General features: G+C 45.1%; 1 protein-coding gene across 2 annotated transcripts in view; it reads right to left on the minus strand.

The window, feature by feature from the left end:
• LIPE (lipase E, hormone sensitive type) overlaps positions 1–13523 on the minus strand; it is a 59660-nt gene extending 46137 nt beyond the window's left edge. The window contains exon 1 of one of the 2 annotated variants that reach the window (XM_089687380.1): positions 13383–13523. In XM_089687380.1, coding sequence (XP_089543506.1) covers positions 13383–13398 — 16 coding nt within the window. In that variant the 5' untranslated portion in view covers positions 13399–13523. The remainder of the gene's footprint in view (positions 1–13382) is intronic. The other variant, XM_089687381.1, reaches the window with a different exon arrangement.
• Between the last annotated feature and the right edge of the window lie 4350 nt (positions 13524–17873).

Here is a 17873-nt window from a genome sequence, read left to right on the forward strand (position 1 = left end):
ATGTCCTTTACGTTGGTGGTCAGTGGGAAAAATGTCCTTTACAATGATGGTCAGTGGGAAGAATGTCCTTTACATTGGTAGTCAGTGGGAAGAATGTCCTTTACATTGATGGTTAGTGGGAAGAATGTCCTTTACATTGGTAGTCAGTGGGAAGAATGTCCTTTACATTGATGGTTAGTGGGAAGAATGAATGTCCTTTACATTGATGGTTAGTGGGAAGAATGTCCTTTACATTGATGGTCAGTGGGAAGAATGTCCTTTACATTGGTGGTCAGTGGGAGAAGGAGGAGGACACACTGAAGGAGCTCTCCCTGAGAACCAGCATTTTCAAGCCTGGGCCTTGCCTGCTAGCTTGGCCCAGGAACCATGCCTGATCCAGGGGGAGGCCCTGGGAGGGATTCCCCTGATGAGACCGGGCCTAGTGAGGAGGAGGAGGTGGAGGACCTGACTGTGGGTCCCAGCCCTGGTGAGGATGTCAATGTCTTCAGGCAGAAGATTACTGATAGATTGGTGACTATTGGAAGAGCTGAGGAGAAACTTATTGTGTTAAAATCTGAACACAAATCCTTCAGAGCCAAATACTGCCAGGCCTGGAGCAAGAACAGATTGGGCATGAAGCCAGCGCTCCAGCACATGGAGGATAAAGTAAAGAGACAATCTTTATTATTAGAAAAGTTGAAAGCTAGAAGTGGAGCATTTAAAGAAAAGTTTGATAATGAGAGGAGATTTGCCAGCCAGACATCAGTGAGCTCTGTGGATCAGCAGCCTCAGGTAATGGATGACCCGGCTCCATCTACATCAGCGTCTCTCCCCCCATGTCAGGCTGTGGAATCACCAGTGGCAACCAGCCAGGGGGTTGAGGGTGAGTATGGAACCTTGAGGTTCATCCAGCACATGGAGTCACCCCTGAGAGCAGACAAGTTTGCCTTCACTGATGACCCTGCAGAAGTCCCTGAGGATGGACAGAGGAAGTACAGAGCAGCAAAGCCAAGACTGGTGGAGAGATCCCAGTACACCAACATGGCTGCTTCCAGCATGTCTGCCCCACCTGCTGCGGTGAGTACTGCGGATGAGGAGCTCTGCAAGCAACCTGCTGTGGAGGAAAAATCCCTGGCAGAGAGGTCTCCAGACCATCAGGGGAATGTGGATGAACCTGCACCAAGCACCCCACAGATGGAAATTGTTGCTGCTGTTCCTGCTGAGACCGGTAGTCCCTCCAAAGGCAAGATGGCTGCCACCTGCAGAGAGACTGTTTCACCTGAGCTCCCAGGTGCTCCAGAGCTGATTGATGCTGGTGGGGGAGGGGAGCAGCACACTGCACAACATGGAGAGCAAACAGCACACATGGATGTCTCACTTGTTGCTGTGTCTGAACATCGAATCCAGTCCTGGGCTGAGTGTCCTTTCTTGGAGATGACTGCTGGAGCTTCTATGGTTGCAGCAGTGAGTGCGGACATTGCTGTGAAGTCTATGACTGTTGAGACTGGTAAAGCAATGGATGTGTTGGTGGTGGGTGGAGGTGAAGGGGTTAACATTGCTGATAAGACTAAAAATGACATTTCTCCCCCTGCTGAGCAGAGAGAGGATACACCATCCAATCCCGGATCTGTGCAATCGGTATCTGCTAGAGTTGCACCAGACGCTCCCAGACACACAAATATTTCTGCTGCTGGGAGGATTGGGGGGAGCTATGCCTCTGTTTTGGGGAGTCGCACCAAGGGGGGTGGTGGTAGTGTTGGGAATGCTAATGGTCACAATTTGGGGAGGTTTGGTGGTGGGATGGTTGGTGGGGTCAGGAGAAGGAATGTTGTACAGTTGAAGTGGGAGGGGGAAGGGAACCCACCAGTAAGGGGAAGGGTGGTGGAGTTGATTCTAGAGATGGGGTTTAAAGCCTGTGATGTGTTTGCGTTGATCTGCCCAGTAGGCAGCTATGAATACGATTTGTCATTTGTAAAACCTGAAGGCCTGGACCTGTTTTGGGAGAGATATTGGAGGTGCAGGAGCCTTCAGCAGTGGAAAGGTTTGGTGGCAAAGGTTGTTTCCAGACAGCCTTTGATAAAATCGGTGACAATCCTGGTCCGGAATGAATCTATACCAGAGGCTGATTTAGTAGTTTGGCTACGCCGACATGGTGAGGTCCTCACCCCACTGCGGAAGGTCCTGGATGAGCATAGGATATGGACAGGGGCCTGGACGGTGTCAGTGCAATTGAGGGTGCTGGGCAATGTGGTTCAGCATCTTCCCTGCTCAGCCTTTCTGGGGAGGGATAGGCTGACCATTTTCTATCAAGGTCAGCCTAAAGTTTGTAACAAATGCGGAGAGAAAGGCCATTTTGCATCGTCCTGCACCATCAAGAAGTGCTCACTGTGCCAGGATTTTGGCCATTTGGCCAAAGAATGCACCGAGATTCGGTGTAATTTGTGCCAGCAGCTGGGTCATCCATACAGTCTGTGCCCAGAGGCACTACACAACCTGCCAGGACTGGAGGCTGAGCTGCAGAGGCTGGATAAAGAGGATGAGGCAGCTGATGCTAGGGAGGAAACTGTTGTTGCCCCTCCTGTGTCTGTTCCGTCTGTTGTGTCAGATTGTGTTTCCCCCGGTAATGTCACCCCTGAGTCTGTCCCTCCTGTTCCTATGGTACGTAGATCCTCCAGACTGGCGGAAGCTGCTGGGGGGGCTGGTTTAGTGGATCTTCCCTCTCGGCCTACTCCACCTCCGGTACCTGTCCCCCGTCAGCGCAAACGTGGTCAGGAGGTTGTGGGGGTGCCGGATGGGGGTGGAGCCGATGGGGCTCAGGGAGGGGTATCCATGTCCCATGTCTCACCTCCTGCTGGGGGGGATTCGGCTGATGAGGGGTGGGAGAGGGTGAAGGAGAAGAGGAAGAAGAAGAAGAGGAGGATGAGAAGAGCTGTCCTCTCTTCCTCAGAATCAGATCCAGGAGGGGTCCCTCTTGGCAATACTTTTTCAGTTTTGTCAGGTGATAAGATGGTATCGGATATATCCATTTCTCTATCATCTATGGATGAGGGGGAGTCACATACTCTGAAGAGAGCTGTTTCGGGTGATGAGAGTGTGGTAGAGGTTAAGAAACGACTACCCCAATCATCCTGATGGCAGTTCCCACTCTGTTAAAGGTGGTGACCATTAATGTCGCCAGCATTAAATCTGCAAGAGCTCGTGATACGGCCTTATTTTTGCTCAGCGAGTTTGATGCTGAGATTTTATTTTTGCAAGAGACCTGGCTCAATACATTGGCCGATGTCTATCTAGCAAAAAGGGAGTGGAGATGTGGTCCCTCCTTTTGGTCTCTTGCGGCTGAACCTTGCAGCGGAGTTGCGGTCCTTTTTAAAACCGATATGGTAACGTGCCGGCGGGTAATTGAGGTAGAAATGGGGAGATGCATGGTCTTAGACGTCTCTGTTAGGGGGCAGGACCTGCGCCTGATCAATATCTATGGACCCCAGTCAAAATGGGGCAGGAAATGCCTCCTCACAAAGATCAAGCCCTTCCTTTTTACGTCCCAGCAGGTTGTCTTTGGAGGTGACTTTAACACCATAATTAGGCCTGAAGACAGGAGAGGCTCCATAGACAGGCTGGGTTATGATAGCGTTTTTCTCAGAGATTTGGTTAGACAGGCAGGCCTGGTAGATGTGCACATTAAGCACTGCCCTGGCAGCACGGGGTTCACATTTCAGAGAGGGAATAGTCAGAGCAGGATAGACAGGTTTTTTTTGAAGGAGAACTCTGCTTTCTCGGCTCCTGAGTTGAAGGCGGTGGAGTTCTCTGACCACTGTATGCTGTCTGTGACTCTGAATGCCTCGGACACTCCACCCAGGGGAAGGGGTGTCTGGAAACTGAATTCGGCTCTCCTGGAAGATGTAGAGGTAAGACAATCCTTTGAGGATTTTTTTCAGGCACAGGTTTCTATTCTGGACTTTTGCAGCACTAAGTCAGAGTGGTGGGAGCTTGTGAAACAAAGGGCGATTGGACTTTTCAAGGCCATAAGTAATAAGAAGCAGCTTGGTATGTATATTGCCTACCAGCATTTGCGGAGGAAGCTTGATCGTCTTGTCTCGTATGGAGGAGATCCAGGGGAGATCTCTGAAGTGAAGCTTCTTCTTAGGAAGTGTCAATACGACCGGCATGCCTCCTTGGTTCTGGAGAGGGATTATGGGAAATATCACTCACCTGATCCTTACCAGAACTGTAAGCAAGGCATAGCAATTAAGACGGTCATTGGCCTGAAAGACAGTACAGGTTCCCTGATAAAGTCCAGATCAGGGATCTTGGAGATCTTTGGGTCGTATTATGCAGACCTCCTGGGAAGAAAGGACCTTAGCCGGGACAGGATGGAAAGCTTTCTGGATTCTACTCCAGGATTGGGAAATGGTGCATTGCTTTTGATGAATTTGACAGAACCAATTTCAGCAGATGAGGTAGTTCATGCTATAGACAAGCTGGCTACCAAAAAATCGCCTGGGCCAGATGGATTGACAGCTGAACTTTACAAGTGTTTTAAGTCCATTCTGGCTCCCTTTTTAGCGGAGGTTTTTAACAGCTGTCTAGAAGAGGGTTCGCTCCCTCCCTCCATGAGGCAATCCGCTGTGATTCTTCTGTCAAAAGGTAAAGACCCCTCAATGATTGAGAACTGGCGCCCCATCAGTCTTCTCAATGTTGATAGAAAGATCTTGGCAAAGATTCTTTTTTGGCGCTTGTCGTCAGTAGCAGGCGATTTGTTGTCCAGCCATCAGCACTGTTCGGTCCAAGGTAGAAGTACCTTTTCAGCATTTTTGGCTATCCGGGAGGCTTTGGAACGATGCAGGGCTGCTGGATGGAGAAAGTACTTGCTGGCATTGGATCAGGCAAAAGCTTTTGATCGAGTGAATCATGAATATCTGTGGTTGCTGCTTGGTAGATACGGCCTGCAGGGGAGGTTTATAGATTGGCTGAAGACATTATATAAAGGGGCTGAGAGCTTCCCACTTGTTAATGGTTGGGTTGGGTGGCCTTTTGAGGTTGGCTCTGGTGTGCGCCAGGGATGTCCTTTGAGCCCCCTGCTATATGCTTTCGCAATCGACCCCTTTGTAAGAAGGCTAGAGGGCGCATCGTTGTGCGGGGTGCCTCTGGGCATTGCTGGTGTGCCGCCTTTGAAGGTCGTTGCCTATGCTGATGATGTGTCTGTTATTATCTCTGGGACTGAGGAGGCGCAGGAGGTGGTCTCTGTGATAGAGCAGTACACGGAGGCTTCTGGCTCTAAAGTCAACCATGAAAAGAGTGAAGTTTTCTGGATGGGTGAGGAGGGTGAAAGCTTCGAACTTCCGGATGCCTTCCCAGAGCCCCAGCAGGAAATTAAAATTTTGGGCATCAAATTTGGTCCTGGTGACTATGGTCATCGAAACTGGGAAAGCAGGTTGGTAGTTGCCAAAGCCAAAGTAGCAAGCTGGAAGAGATGGAGGCTTTCCTTGAGAGAGAGGGTTGACTTGATCAAAACTTACCTGATCCCGATCTTTTTATATGTCAGCTTCGTCTGTATCTTGCCAGTATCTCTCTATGCACGGGTCTACAGCTGTTTTTTCCAACTGTTATGGGGAAACAGGCTGAACCTGATCAAACGCAATGTAACTTACCTGTCCAGGCGGGAGGGTGGCCTAGGAATGGTCAACCCGATAGTTTTCTTTTCTTTGCTCTTTTTAAAGTACAATCTTGGTAATATGTTAGCAGAGACCCCGCCGGGATGGGTGGGTATTTTTCAGTCTTGGTTTAGGCCTTTTCTGCATTGCTGGGAAGATGGCGGGCCAGTGAAAAGTCTGAGAGTCCGACATGGCAAGCTCCCGGCTTATGTTGCCCCGTGTCTGAAAATACTTCGGCAGTGGCAGGTGACAGTGGAGGATATCAGGTCCCTTCCCAGGAAGCTTCTGGGGGAGAGGATTTTGGCTTCTGCTTTCAGTGTGTCACTGGCCTTAAAGGATTGCCCAGGCTCCGTAATGAGGGAGGGATTGCGTTTAATTAACTTGGAGAGAATCCCTTTGAAGTTTAGGGATCAAGCCTGGCTCGCTTTCCATGGAAGGCTCTATGTGAGAGGGAACCTGAAGCACCGCCCTGTGGATGATCGAGATTGTCCTAGAGCAGAGTGTGTTGGTAAGGTGGAGTCTATGGACCACTTTCTGCTCCTGTGTCCCTTTAACATAGAGGTGTATAAAAGGGTGGGGAGGGTTCTGGGCATCCCCTTTCTCTATCGCATGAGTTATGCAGAGTGGGTGTACGGGGCATTCCCAGCTCACTGGGACTTTGATTTGGATACACTTTTTCTAGTTAGTATAGTTGTCCGTTACTTCACATGGAACGCACGGTGTCAGATTACCATCCGGAAGAAAGTCCTCCCTGTAGAGGTGGTGGTGCACGATATTCTGGGTGAGGTTGGGAAGATTCGGGGTCTTGAGAAGGGCAGGGAGCCTCGGGCGGTCTATATAAGGGCGTGGAGGAATATCAGACCTGCCTTTGGTGAACTGTCCATCTCTGGGTGAGGGGGTCTTTCCTTATGCTGTTCTTTTCACTCCCGTAGTTTTTGTTGATTAAGATCTTTTTTGAAGAAGGGCTGCATGCATAAGGGGGGCGGGGTGGTTTCTTGACCTCACAGGTTTGATGTCTGGTGTAGTGATGTGAGTGGTAGTACGATTTATTTCCCCAATTATGTCATGTTCATTTCTGAGACGTTTGCTTTTGTCTGACGGCAGATTTTGCTATGTTTATTTTCGTTTTGCTGTAAATATATATAATTTTTTTATATTCTGTATAATATTTTATGTTTATTGATTGCGAGACTTTTAATAAAGAAAATTGGGAAGAATGTCCTTTAAATTGATGGTCAGTGGGAAGAATGTCCTTTACATTGATGGTTAGTGGGAAGAATGTCCTTTACATTGATGGTCAGTGGGAAGAATGTCCTTTACATTGATGGTCAGTGGGAAGAATGTCCTTTACATTGATGGTCAGTGGGAAGAATGTCCTTTACATTGGTAGTCAGTGGGAAGAATGTCCTTTACATTGGTGATCAGTGGGAAGAATGTCCTTTACATTGGTAGTCAGTGGGAAAAATGTCCTTTACGTTGGTGGTCAGTGGGAAAAATGGCCTTTACAATGATGGTCAGTGGGAAGAATGTCCTTTACAATGATGGTCAGTGGGAAGAATGTCCTTTACAACGATGGTCACCGGGAAGAATGTCTCACATTTATGGTCAGTGGGAAGAATGTCCCTTACATTGGTGGTTATGTTGAACAATGTTCCTTACAGTGGTAATCAGAATGCCACTCTTACAGACAGCTAAAAAGATCACTGGTGTCATTCTGCCTAGTGGCACTGGATCCAGAACCATGCAGGTACCATCAGTTGGGAGGTCACAGCTCAAAAAACCCCCCAGTAAACCTCTGGAGGAACCCTGGTTGACAATGGCTGCTATAAAGCATTTTCTTTTGTTATGAAAGCATTGAAAAGAGAACGATGGGTATCTGAAAGATACAGACAGAAATCAAACCTGACAAAGGTTCTACCTTTCCCCATACTGCTAGCCCTTTACCACTTTATCATAAGAAAGAAAAAAAAAAAAAAAGGATGTTAAAACATCATTACGTCTTGGAAGAATGAACCCACTCCACTGCCGGGATGGGAAAAAGCTGCCATGATGTCACAGAAAAGGCAAAAAAGACTTCTGAAAAAAAGGTAAGAAAAAAATACCAGGGTGTTACGGCATGGTGGAGGATGACCCTGCTCCCCATCTCACAATTCTCCCCCAATGTTTTCCATCTACAAAATCCTCAAGATGAGCAAATAAAAGGTCTCATCAACTAAATGTAACTGCAAGTCACACAAACTGCAGCTCATAGCAACCCGACGGGTGAAGCAGTACAAGCAGGGAAGATTTTTTTCTTTTCCCTTTGTTAAAATACATCTTACTCTGTAACAGATGACAATTTTCAAAAGCGCAATCATAAACATTTGCCCTCTTTTCATCTTTTCTCTTCCTTTTTCAATGCTGCTATCTCCTCCAGCCTATTTGCAGCCCTTTCCTCTCTACATAAACCTGATCTAGCCCAGGCTGCATGGTAATTCCCAGAAGGGGTCCATGATAATGACAACAGTGGACCATGGCTGAATAAAAAAGCATTGGCATGGCAACTTGTAATCACGTGTGACAGGGTGACAACGCAGAAGGACAGCAAGAAAAAGGGTTGTCATCCCATAACAGGAAGTACCTGAACAAAGATCTTGAAAGGCGCAACAGGTACTATTTTAATGAAGGTGCAGATTTAGAGATGTTGAAAATGACTATAACATGTTAAGGATTATTTTATACAGTTTTAAAAAAAAAAAAAAGAGTGATCCGCAAAAGAAAATGTATTATACTTACCTCTGCAGTGTCCTCTGTCCCCTGGCATCTATGCAGGGTGGATTTGATTTAAATCAAAGTGATTTAAATCACAATTTAAATCACTAGTCAGTAAGGCTTGATTTAAATCCTAGTTTTCTACATAAAGACTAATTCTTGCTGGTATAACTTTAATATGCAAGTAGATGAAGATTTTTAGAATAACAACTTTTCATATTAGTTTTTTATCCCCAGTTTAATAGGTTAATCATTCATATTTGGACAACTTGTCTGTTGTACTTAGGAAGGAGAAAAATAATCATTACCTTAATAATAACAATTTAAATAGATTTATTCAACTGAAACAATAACATTCCAGCAGATGTGATTGGCTTAAACATCCATGTTTGTTAACTAATTTGGCTAAACAAAATATATATATTTTAGGAAACTTAGACTGTCAGCCCCTCCCCCTCACACTTAGTTTCACTTTCTTCTTGTGCAGATCTATTCCACTCCAGAAAAATATTGTTTCTATTCTATTCACTGAACTTCTTGAAACTTAGCACTGAAGGGGTTGATTCTGTATTCATAGGTTTGTAGAAGTTAGGATGAAGGTCTTTTTCTTAACTCTGTTCATGTTATAACATTTTTGCTGTGAAGAAGAAGCATGTGATCTCCGCTGAGTCAAATTCAGTTTTGAGAACCGCAAAAGTAAACCGAGCATCTGTGATAATATCTTGTAGGCAGAGAAACTGCCCAATAATCTTACAAAAACCTCTGGAAGAGCATGACATTGTGAATGGATTCATGGAATTTATTTACCAAAAAAATTAAACATATACAGCCTTATTCTACATAATTAAAAAACTAATCTTTATTTCATGATGGAATAACCTTTGGATGGTAATATATTTTCCTCAAAAAGCATTTAATTTAAAAAAAATCCGATTTAAATTAAAAAAATCTGATTTAAATTAAAAAAATCTGATTTAAATAAAAAAAAATCCGATTTTTTTTTTTTTTTTTTAAATCATTGATTTTTATCCACCCTGCATCTATGTCTATACAGGACACAGCAGTGACATAGGGGTCAGCAGACAGAATGACACAATGCATTGGGGACACAAGAATCCATCACTCCGAGAAACATCAAATGCTGAAAGCTGAGGTTTAGGGATGCATTTTCCTGCATAGCTACAACGGTCCAGTTTGTCCAAATATACATATGTATGTGTCATACCCGTCCGCTCCCTGTGGACGCTGGAAATCAGTGTAGTAGGTATGGCTACTAAAGTGATCCTCAGTGTCCTCCAGGTCCCGTGCTGAGCAGCTGCCTTGCTGCATAGTGAATACAGGAGATCGCTCGCTTGGCACAAATACCATTTTGAGGAACACTTTTCTTAACCCCTCGCACTCCAGAGGATTTATCCCCTTCATGACCAGGCCATGTTTTGCGTTATGGCGCTGTGTTACTTTAACTGACAATTGCGCGGTCATGCAATGCTGTACATAAATGAAATTTACATCCTTTTTTTCTCCCACATATAGAGCTTTTTTTCAGTGGTAATTGATCGCCTCTGCGGTTTTAATTTTTTTGCACTAACAAAGAAAGACCAACAATTTTGAAAAAAAAACCAAACAACATTTTTGACTTTTTGCTATAAAACATATCCAGAAAAAAAAAAAAAAAAATCAAATTTCTTCATAAAATTTAGACCAAAATGTATTCTGCTCCATGTCTTTGCTGAAAAAAAAATCCCAATACGTGTAAATTAATTGGTTTACTTGAAAGCTATAGCGTTTACAAATGGCAGTATTGATACTATATATTTTTTTTAATACTAGTAATGGCGGCAATTGGCGACTTATAGTGGGGCTGCAACGGGCATTCTGACACTGGGGGGGAACTAAGTGCCACTGACACTAATACAGTGATCAGTGCTAATAAAAAGCACTGACACTGTACTATTCACACTGGGCAGGAAGGGCTTAATATCTTGGCGATCAAAGGGTTAACTGTGTGCTGTTTTACATCATGTGCTGTGTTATTTACTAGGGAGAAATGCTGCTCGGTATCTCTCTGCTGTGCAGAGAAATACACAGCAGCATGTCCTTGCTGGCAGGAGAGAGACCTGTGTTGTTTACACACAGGTCTCTCCTTTGTTAGTGTTACTTGGCAATCGCCAGGTACCGGCACAGAATCTCCGTCCGGGACCCAGTGATTGACATCCCTAGCTGCCGATGATGGCGCGGGTAGGGTGGTGCGCACGTGCCCCCTACCCAGAAATGCAAATTACGTATATATACGTGATTTTGCGCAGCCCTGTAGCAGTATTTCTACTATAGGGAGGCGGGAAAGCGGTTAATGAATGCAAAGTATTTGCTGATTGGATGAGATGGAGGTTGTGATGTCACCACTCTACCTGGTCCAATCAGAGAATGCTTTACATTTATTGAGAAAATGCAAAGTGAATGGCACCCATGCTAAGTGAGTGACCTCCTGTGTTCACAATGCAGCAGGGCAGTAACACTGGACCTGGAAGCTAGCGCTGATCACTGTAGTAGTGGTGACTACTAACACATGGATCCCACAGGTATGCTGTAAGTACGTGGTTCAAGCTGGATCAATGAAACAAAGTAAAAATATCCAGACCTGGAATTTAGCTTGACAAACCTGCCAGAGGTTGCAGCACTGAAATGGTGCAAAGACAACAAATATGCGCAACCAGAGAGAGGAGTATCTTAGCTCCTCTTTTACAGAGAACTGGTTTAAGGATTTTTTTTTTTTTTGTTGAAAGAACAGTTTCAGTCTTGCGCAGTTGTAGAGGCTGCTCTCCTGGACTGAAATTACTTACGCTGGTTACACTGCACACTGTGAGCATCTTCTTGTATCATTTTCACAGAATGCAAAGCGTTCTGTGAATGGAGGAGAGGCAGCTAAATGACAGGATTCCCCTCCTTCATTCACGGAAAGCAAATACAAGGCGTTTTGCGAGTAGTCGAGTGCGGCAGAAGCGGAGGGGTGAGTGTCGTAATCTTTCACTGTTAGCCTTCGTCCACACTTGCGGCCAGGGGGCAGTAAAACCAGGTGGTTGAGCAGTGGTTTTACTTCTCCCTCCTCTCAAACACCCACCTGAACATCAACATATAGCAGCTCAGGGCTATACATTAACGGCAGCAAAATTTAAACAGCATGTGATTGCGCCCCCAAATGTGACTAATGCAGTTCTATGGGGCTGTGCCGTACCCATGTGCAATACACATGACTGCGGTCCAGTAGTAAAGCAATGATAGGGTTAAATCAGGAGATATATTGCCTCACTCACTTTTCAGAGCAGTGGCGGCCCCTGATTGACATGTGAATGAACCCTTAGAGCTGAGGTGGTTAGCCTATGCAGCACCAGAACTTCACTGCTATGCTCTGATGCCCCCAGCATACCTAGAAGGAGGATTCTGACAGCAGCCAGCAGGAGGTAGAATACACGGCATTAAAGGCAAGTTATGTCCCTACACCGAAAAACATTTTAACTAGACCTCAGCCTCAAGTCCAGGTTCACACTTGAGCGGGATGCAGGAAGTGCAGCTGTTCCCGCACACACCCGCAGCCAAGCGAGCTGCTCTGTAGAGATGGGTGGGGTTGCCATTCATTATTAATGGCACCCCCATGCATCTCAACCCACAGTGCATTTGGGGGCGCGGTGACCGCACCATGCGATTTTTCCTGTTAAAATGATGCAGGCACACTTTTTCTGCGTCAAACGCAAACACAGCAGCCCATTAAAATGAATGGGATTCTGTGTATGCGCAAAGGTGGGCCGCAAACCTGCTGAAGTGTGAACATAGAGTCACGGACACATGACATGTACACTGGACAGCAGCCAATAAGCTTTTACATTTTCATTTTCTAAGCTGTATGGAAATATGAGAAATAGGAGCTGATCGGTTTGCTATAGGCAACAGCACCAGTTGAGATCGCATATTCTCAGACACTTTTTATTAATCTCCCCCCTAGTAGTAGCAAACCCTCATTGTTTTCCAGTCTAAAAGATTGAGCACAATAAAGTAAACACCCCCCTCTCCCAGTAAACTATTTTTCTTAAAAACTTGCAGTTTACAGCTTTCAATGATGACAACAATGTTCCCGCTTCTTCAGTGCTGCTTCCCTGAACTTCTGGTCTTCACAGGAGAGATTTAAAAGTAGCTCTAAAGGCAAAAGGTTTTTTAACTTAATGCATTCTCTGCATTAAGGTAACCCCCCCCCCCCAAAAAAAACCTTTCAACAGCATCTCCCCCTCCCCACATACACTTACCATTCTCGATCCATGCTGTTACCATCTGCTGCAACTCTCCTCTCCTCTTCCTGGTCTCAATGGAGGATCAGACAGCAGCAGGAACTGCTGTCTGAGAGGAGAAAAGAACGGTGCGGGGGTGAGGAGAGAACGGGGGATGAGGCCAAACCACGCTGTGTCTATGGACACACACACCCTGGATTGGGAGCCCGCCTGCATGAATGCCACCATAGTAGGTTTGCCATGGGGGCACTCACAGAAAAGGAGGAGCAGAGAGCGCCAGCAGAGGACCCTAGAAGAGGAGGTTCGGGGGCTGCTCTGAGCAATATCATTGCACAGAGCAGGTAAGTATAAACCTGTTTTTTTATTTTAGGAAAAAAGGGTTAATAATCATATTAACAGTGGACTGTGTGGTTTCCAGCCAACCTGTTAAAGTGATACTAAAGGTTCAGGTTTTTTTTTCTTTTAATAACAAACATGTCATACCTACCTGCTCTGTGTAATTGTTTTGCACAGAACAGCCACAATCCTCCTCTTCTCAGTTCCTCTGCCGGCGCTCCTGGCTCCTGCCACCTCCTGAGTACCCCCAGAGCAAGCTGCTTACTCTGGGCGTTCTCATGCATGCTCGCTCCTGAGCCGCCTCTGTGCACCTATAGGACATGCAAGCAGATCCCACCCTATCTGTACAAGTATATATCATGATCCAGCCTGTATACAACTCACTCACCTTCCTGAACAGCCATGGTACATCAGTCCCTGGTCAGAATAGTCTGATGTAGATGCAGGTAATGACCAAACAATGACTCCAGGACGGGCTATGCTGGTCCTGCCTGGCACCGCTGTGTCATGTGACTGCGAGCTCCTTCATTTCTCCCCAGCGCTCTATGTACACAGTGCCCTCTGCACAGAACAAGACATTCACACCACCAGGAAACCAGCCAAGCTATTTCTGATCTTTCTAGACAACAAAAACAACTAAACACTGTAACACAAGACCAGAGAAATCTGAGAAAGCCGCATCTTCCTGGCTATGGATACCAGAGGTACATCGCTTGATTATTCTGCCCAACATACAGGAAGTGACACCATGTAAAGGTCAGACAACACAGGATATATATATATATAGAAGTATCTCACGGAAGTGAGTACACCCCTCACATTTTTGTAAATATTGTTTTCTATCTTTTCATGTGACAACACTGAAGAAATGACACTTGTGACGTAGTCAGTGTACAGCTTGTATAACATGTAAATGTATTGTCCCCTCAAAGTAACTCAACACACCGCCATTAATGTCTAAACCGCTGTGTAGGCTTTTGCAAACAAAGGGGCATATTTATAAAAGCGTTGCATGTACCATCTAATAAACATTTCCTACAGGTATATCCAAGGTTTGAAATTTTGCCTTGCAGTAAATGGGTCATGGGTTCGACTCCCGACCATGGCGCCTCCTGCATGGAGTTTGCATGTTCTCCCTGTGCTTGTGTGGGTTTCCTCCGAGTGCTCTGGTTTCCTCCCACACTCCAAAGACATGCTGGTAGGTTAGCTGGCTCCTGTCTAAATTGTCCTAGTTTCATCCCTGGCCATGCGGGATCTCCTGCATGGTAGGGGTTGGGGAAAGACCTGGCAACCTACCCTGTAAAAATAATTGCTAAGAGAATTCATGGAAGAAGTTGCTTACGAGTGACGGTCCATGCAATCGCCAAGGGTTGGATACGACTGAATAGATAGGTAGGTAGATAGATAGAGGGATGGATGATAGATAGATAGGATAGAATAGATAGATAGATAGATAGATAGATAGGATAGATAGGATAGATAGATAGATAGATAGGATAGAGGGATGGATGATTGATTGATAGATAGATAGATAAGATAGATAAAAGTCTTATTTTTTGACAGGATGAGTGGAACTCCGCTTCAACAATTGGAGCAGTTGACTTTACAAAAACCCCTGGCTTCAGAAACAAAGACAGTGTCCATTACTGTCCTCCTTACACCAGTGGCCAGTGGATGTGTCTCCTACAGTGGTGGCAAATGGAGAAATTTCTCCTTACATTGGTTGCCAGTAGAGAACACCCCCCCTCCTTACATTGGAGATGTACTCCCTTACATTGGTGGTGGATGAAGCCATTCCCCCTTACGATGGTGGTGGATGAAGCCATTCCCCCTTACGATGGTGGTGAATGAACCATTCCCCCTTACGATGGTGGTGAATGAACCATTCCCCCTTACGATGGTGGTGAATGGTGCGTTAGAGTTTAAAAATAAAACTGAAGTCATTAAATTTTCCCTTTACCTGGTCAAAACTTGGGTGCGCTTCCCAGGTCCCAATGTGCAACGTTGGCCCCTCTCCAGAAGAATAACTTTGGAGAATATTGGTGGTGGTCATGTTTTAAGATCCTCCTTGGAGCAAAGAGGAAATATACATACTTCCCTCAGAGGATGAGGTGATACACTGAATGACTTTAGTGAAGATACTTATCCAGCATTACGGCAGAAGAGCATAAGTATTCCACATGTATTCAAAGCTGCAAGGTCAACTTCAACAAGGCAGAAAGCTAAAAACACAACGTGCCAACTCATGACAACCAGGCATCAACTGACTCAACAGCTGAATTGTGATTGGTCGCCATTTGCAAAATATTAATAACATAAAGGCAGTGTTTACCACAAGGTCATATAACAGTAGATCACAAAGTACTCCCATGCACCAAGGCTTAGTCTTCTCATCCTATTCATCTATGAAGGACAAACCTATCATTACATCATAATGCAAAACTTGCAACACACAAAGACAGTCTTTTTTTCCTTTGTTAAACCACAGCAAAGCAAGTTATACTTTATTCCCACACTGAATAGACTTGCAAGCCGTTCATAACACATTCAAATCCATGTCAGTATTAAGACTAAGAGTAAATAAGCACACTTGGGAAAGTTGACATTTTATGTAACCAATGTCAAAAGGGAACTTTTGGAAGAAAAACAAACAATTAAGTGACTTTTTTGAAGTGGACCTTTTACTAAACCCTTTAACCTCCCTGGCGGTATTCCCGAGTGTAGTTCGGGGTAAAGTTTCAGCACCACAAGCGGTAACCCCGAGCTACACTTGGGAATACCATGTGGCGTTGCTCCGAGATCTCTTCTTCTCTTACCTTGTCCTGCGCTCCCGCGATGTCCCCCCTGCAGTGTCCCCGGCAATGTCCTCCGGCCGATGCCGGCATCTGTCATCTGGGTTCCGTCCCCTGCGACATTAGGACATACGGGGGACGGAACGGCGGGAAATTTAAAAATGTGAAAAGGTGACATTCACAAAATACACTAAAATCACATAGTAATTAATAATTATACAGTATTTATATAGCGCCAAAGGGTATGCTCAGCGCTGTACAGTAGCAGGGGGACAGAACATGAGACAAGACAGTAACAATACAATACATGAGGGGTTTGAGGGCCCTGCCCTTTCGAGCTTACATAGTATAACATTCCTGTATCAAACCATTTCACATACATTTTGTCCCGAGTGCTTTGTCCGGCGCCCTGCCTGCATTTTTACGGTTCTTTCTGCCTGGAAACTGAGAAACGTCCATGGCGTCCAAAAAGCGCCCCTTTACGTCAAAATCGGTTTTAGACCGGCTAGAGAACAGCGATAGTAAATTAGAACCACTTGCAGAATTGAGTGATAATGATTCGTGGGGGAAATTTGTCATCAGACACTGAAAACAATTCTGCGACTAAGCTCAGTGATGTGCAAACTTGGCGCTATATTTCAAATTTCAGTGTTTTTTGTTTGATTATATTATTGAATAAAATTTATTATTATATTATTATTTTTTATGATTATTATATTATAATTTATGATTTCGTGTATCAAATTTTAACATACCCGGGATGTTTACTAGACTCTTGTTTGGACAGATTTCAGTGAGTTATTCATAAAAATTACAGGCCTACAATAATAAAAAAAAAAAATTACATATTTCCAGGCAAAAAAATGTACCGCTTTGAGCACAGAAATAATTGCATAATCAGACCGCTAGGGAGGTTAAAGCAGAACTTCACCTTTAATGCAAAGTTCCACTTTCAAGATTCTCCGCCACTCCTCTAACAATACTGGACGTTCATTTTTTTGGGGTGGGATTGGTCACCTAGTTTCGGCAGGCACTAACTCTTACATCCGCTGGAATCATCTCATCTCCAGAACTTGTCCCCCCTCCCCACCTGCAACCTCTTGGGGACACGTCACAGCTCCCAGGAGGCTGCGGGATGATTTGCAAAGCACAGCACGACTCACACATGCACAATGTGAAGCCACAAGGAGTCACATCCAGGTTCCCACACTAGACAAGCTGGCACCGGGGACCTAGCTAGAGCAGGGTTTCTCAACCAGGGTTCCTCCAGAGGTTGCTAGGAGTTCCATGAGCAATAAGCAATTCCTGCCTTTCTGATAAGTTCCCAGTGACACCATTGATCTTTTTAGCTATCTGTAAGGCGGTATTTCTTCCCACTGACCATAACACTTATGTATCATGAGTTGTAAGATACAGGAATTTTTAGAAGGGGGTTCCCCGAAGCTTTGAAAGTTATTTTAAGGGTTCCTCTGTGTTGAATAGGTTAAGAAAGGCTGACCTAGGGTAAGGACGGAGCAGGATCCCTGGGCAGGTAAGTGTGTTTATATAAAAAGCAGCTACAGTATTTGTATCTGCTGAATTTTTTTTTTTTTTCTACAGACTGAAGGACCAATTTAAGTTTTTTTTTTTTTATGAGGGGATGACATATCTACCCTAATTTCCATTGGAAGGGTTTGGAACCAAGTTTGACCTTTAACATTCTCACATGAAATATCAAGAAACATGTCATCATTACAGAAACACAGTAATAAGTCAAGTACAAGCATACGTTCTCACTTTTCTCTTTCACTACCAGGGGCGGACTGACAACTCATGGGGCCCCTGGGCAATAGGGGATCATGGGACCCCTGTGTCCTTGCCCACACTCAAAGCACACCCAAAAAAGCCTCTAAAAAGGTACCAGGGGCATTTCATGGGGCCCCCTATTGACCCCGGGCCCTTGGGCAGTGCCGGAGTGCTCGAATGGCCAGTCCGCCCCTGTTCACTACTCCTCAGCTCCTTCATGTGACCTACAACCTAAAGCAGGGGTCCACAGACTGTTTAAACACAGGCCAGGTTCACTGTCCCTTAGACCTTAAAGAGGACCA

Source organism: Staurois parvus, unplaced genomic scaffold (genome assembly GCF_062004578.1).
Source record: "Staurois parvus isolate SC_StPar_1 unplaced genomic scaffold, SC_StPar_1.0 ptg000423l, whole genome shotgun sequence".
Lineage (NCBI taxonomy): Eukaryota > Metazoa > Chordata > Amphibia > Anura > Ranidae > Staurois > Staurois parvus.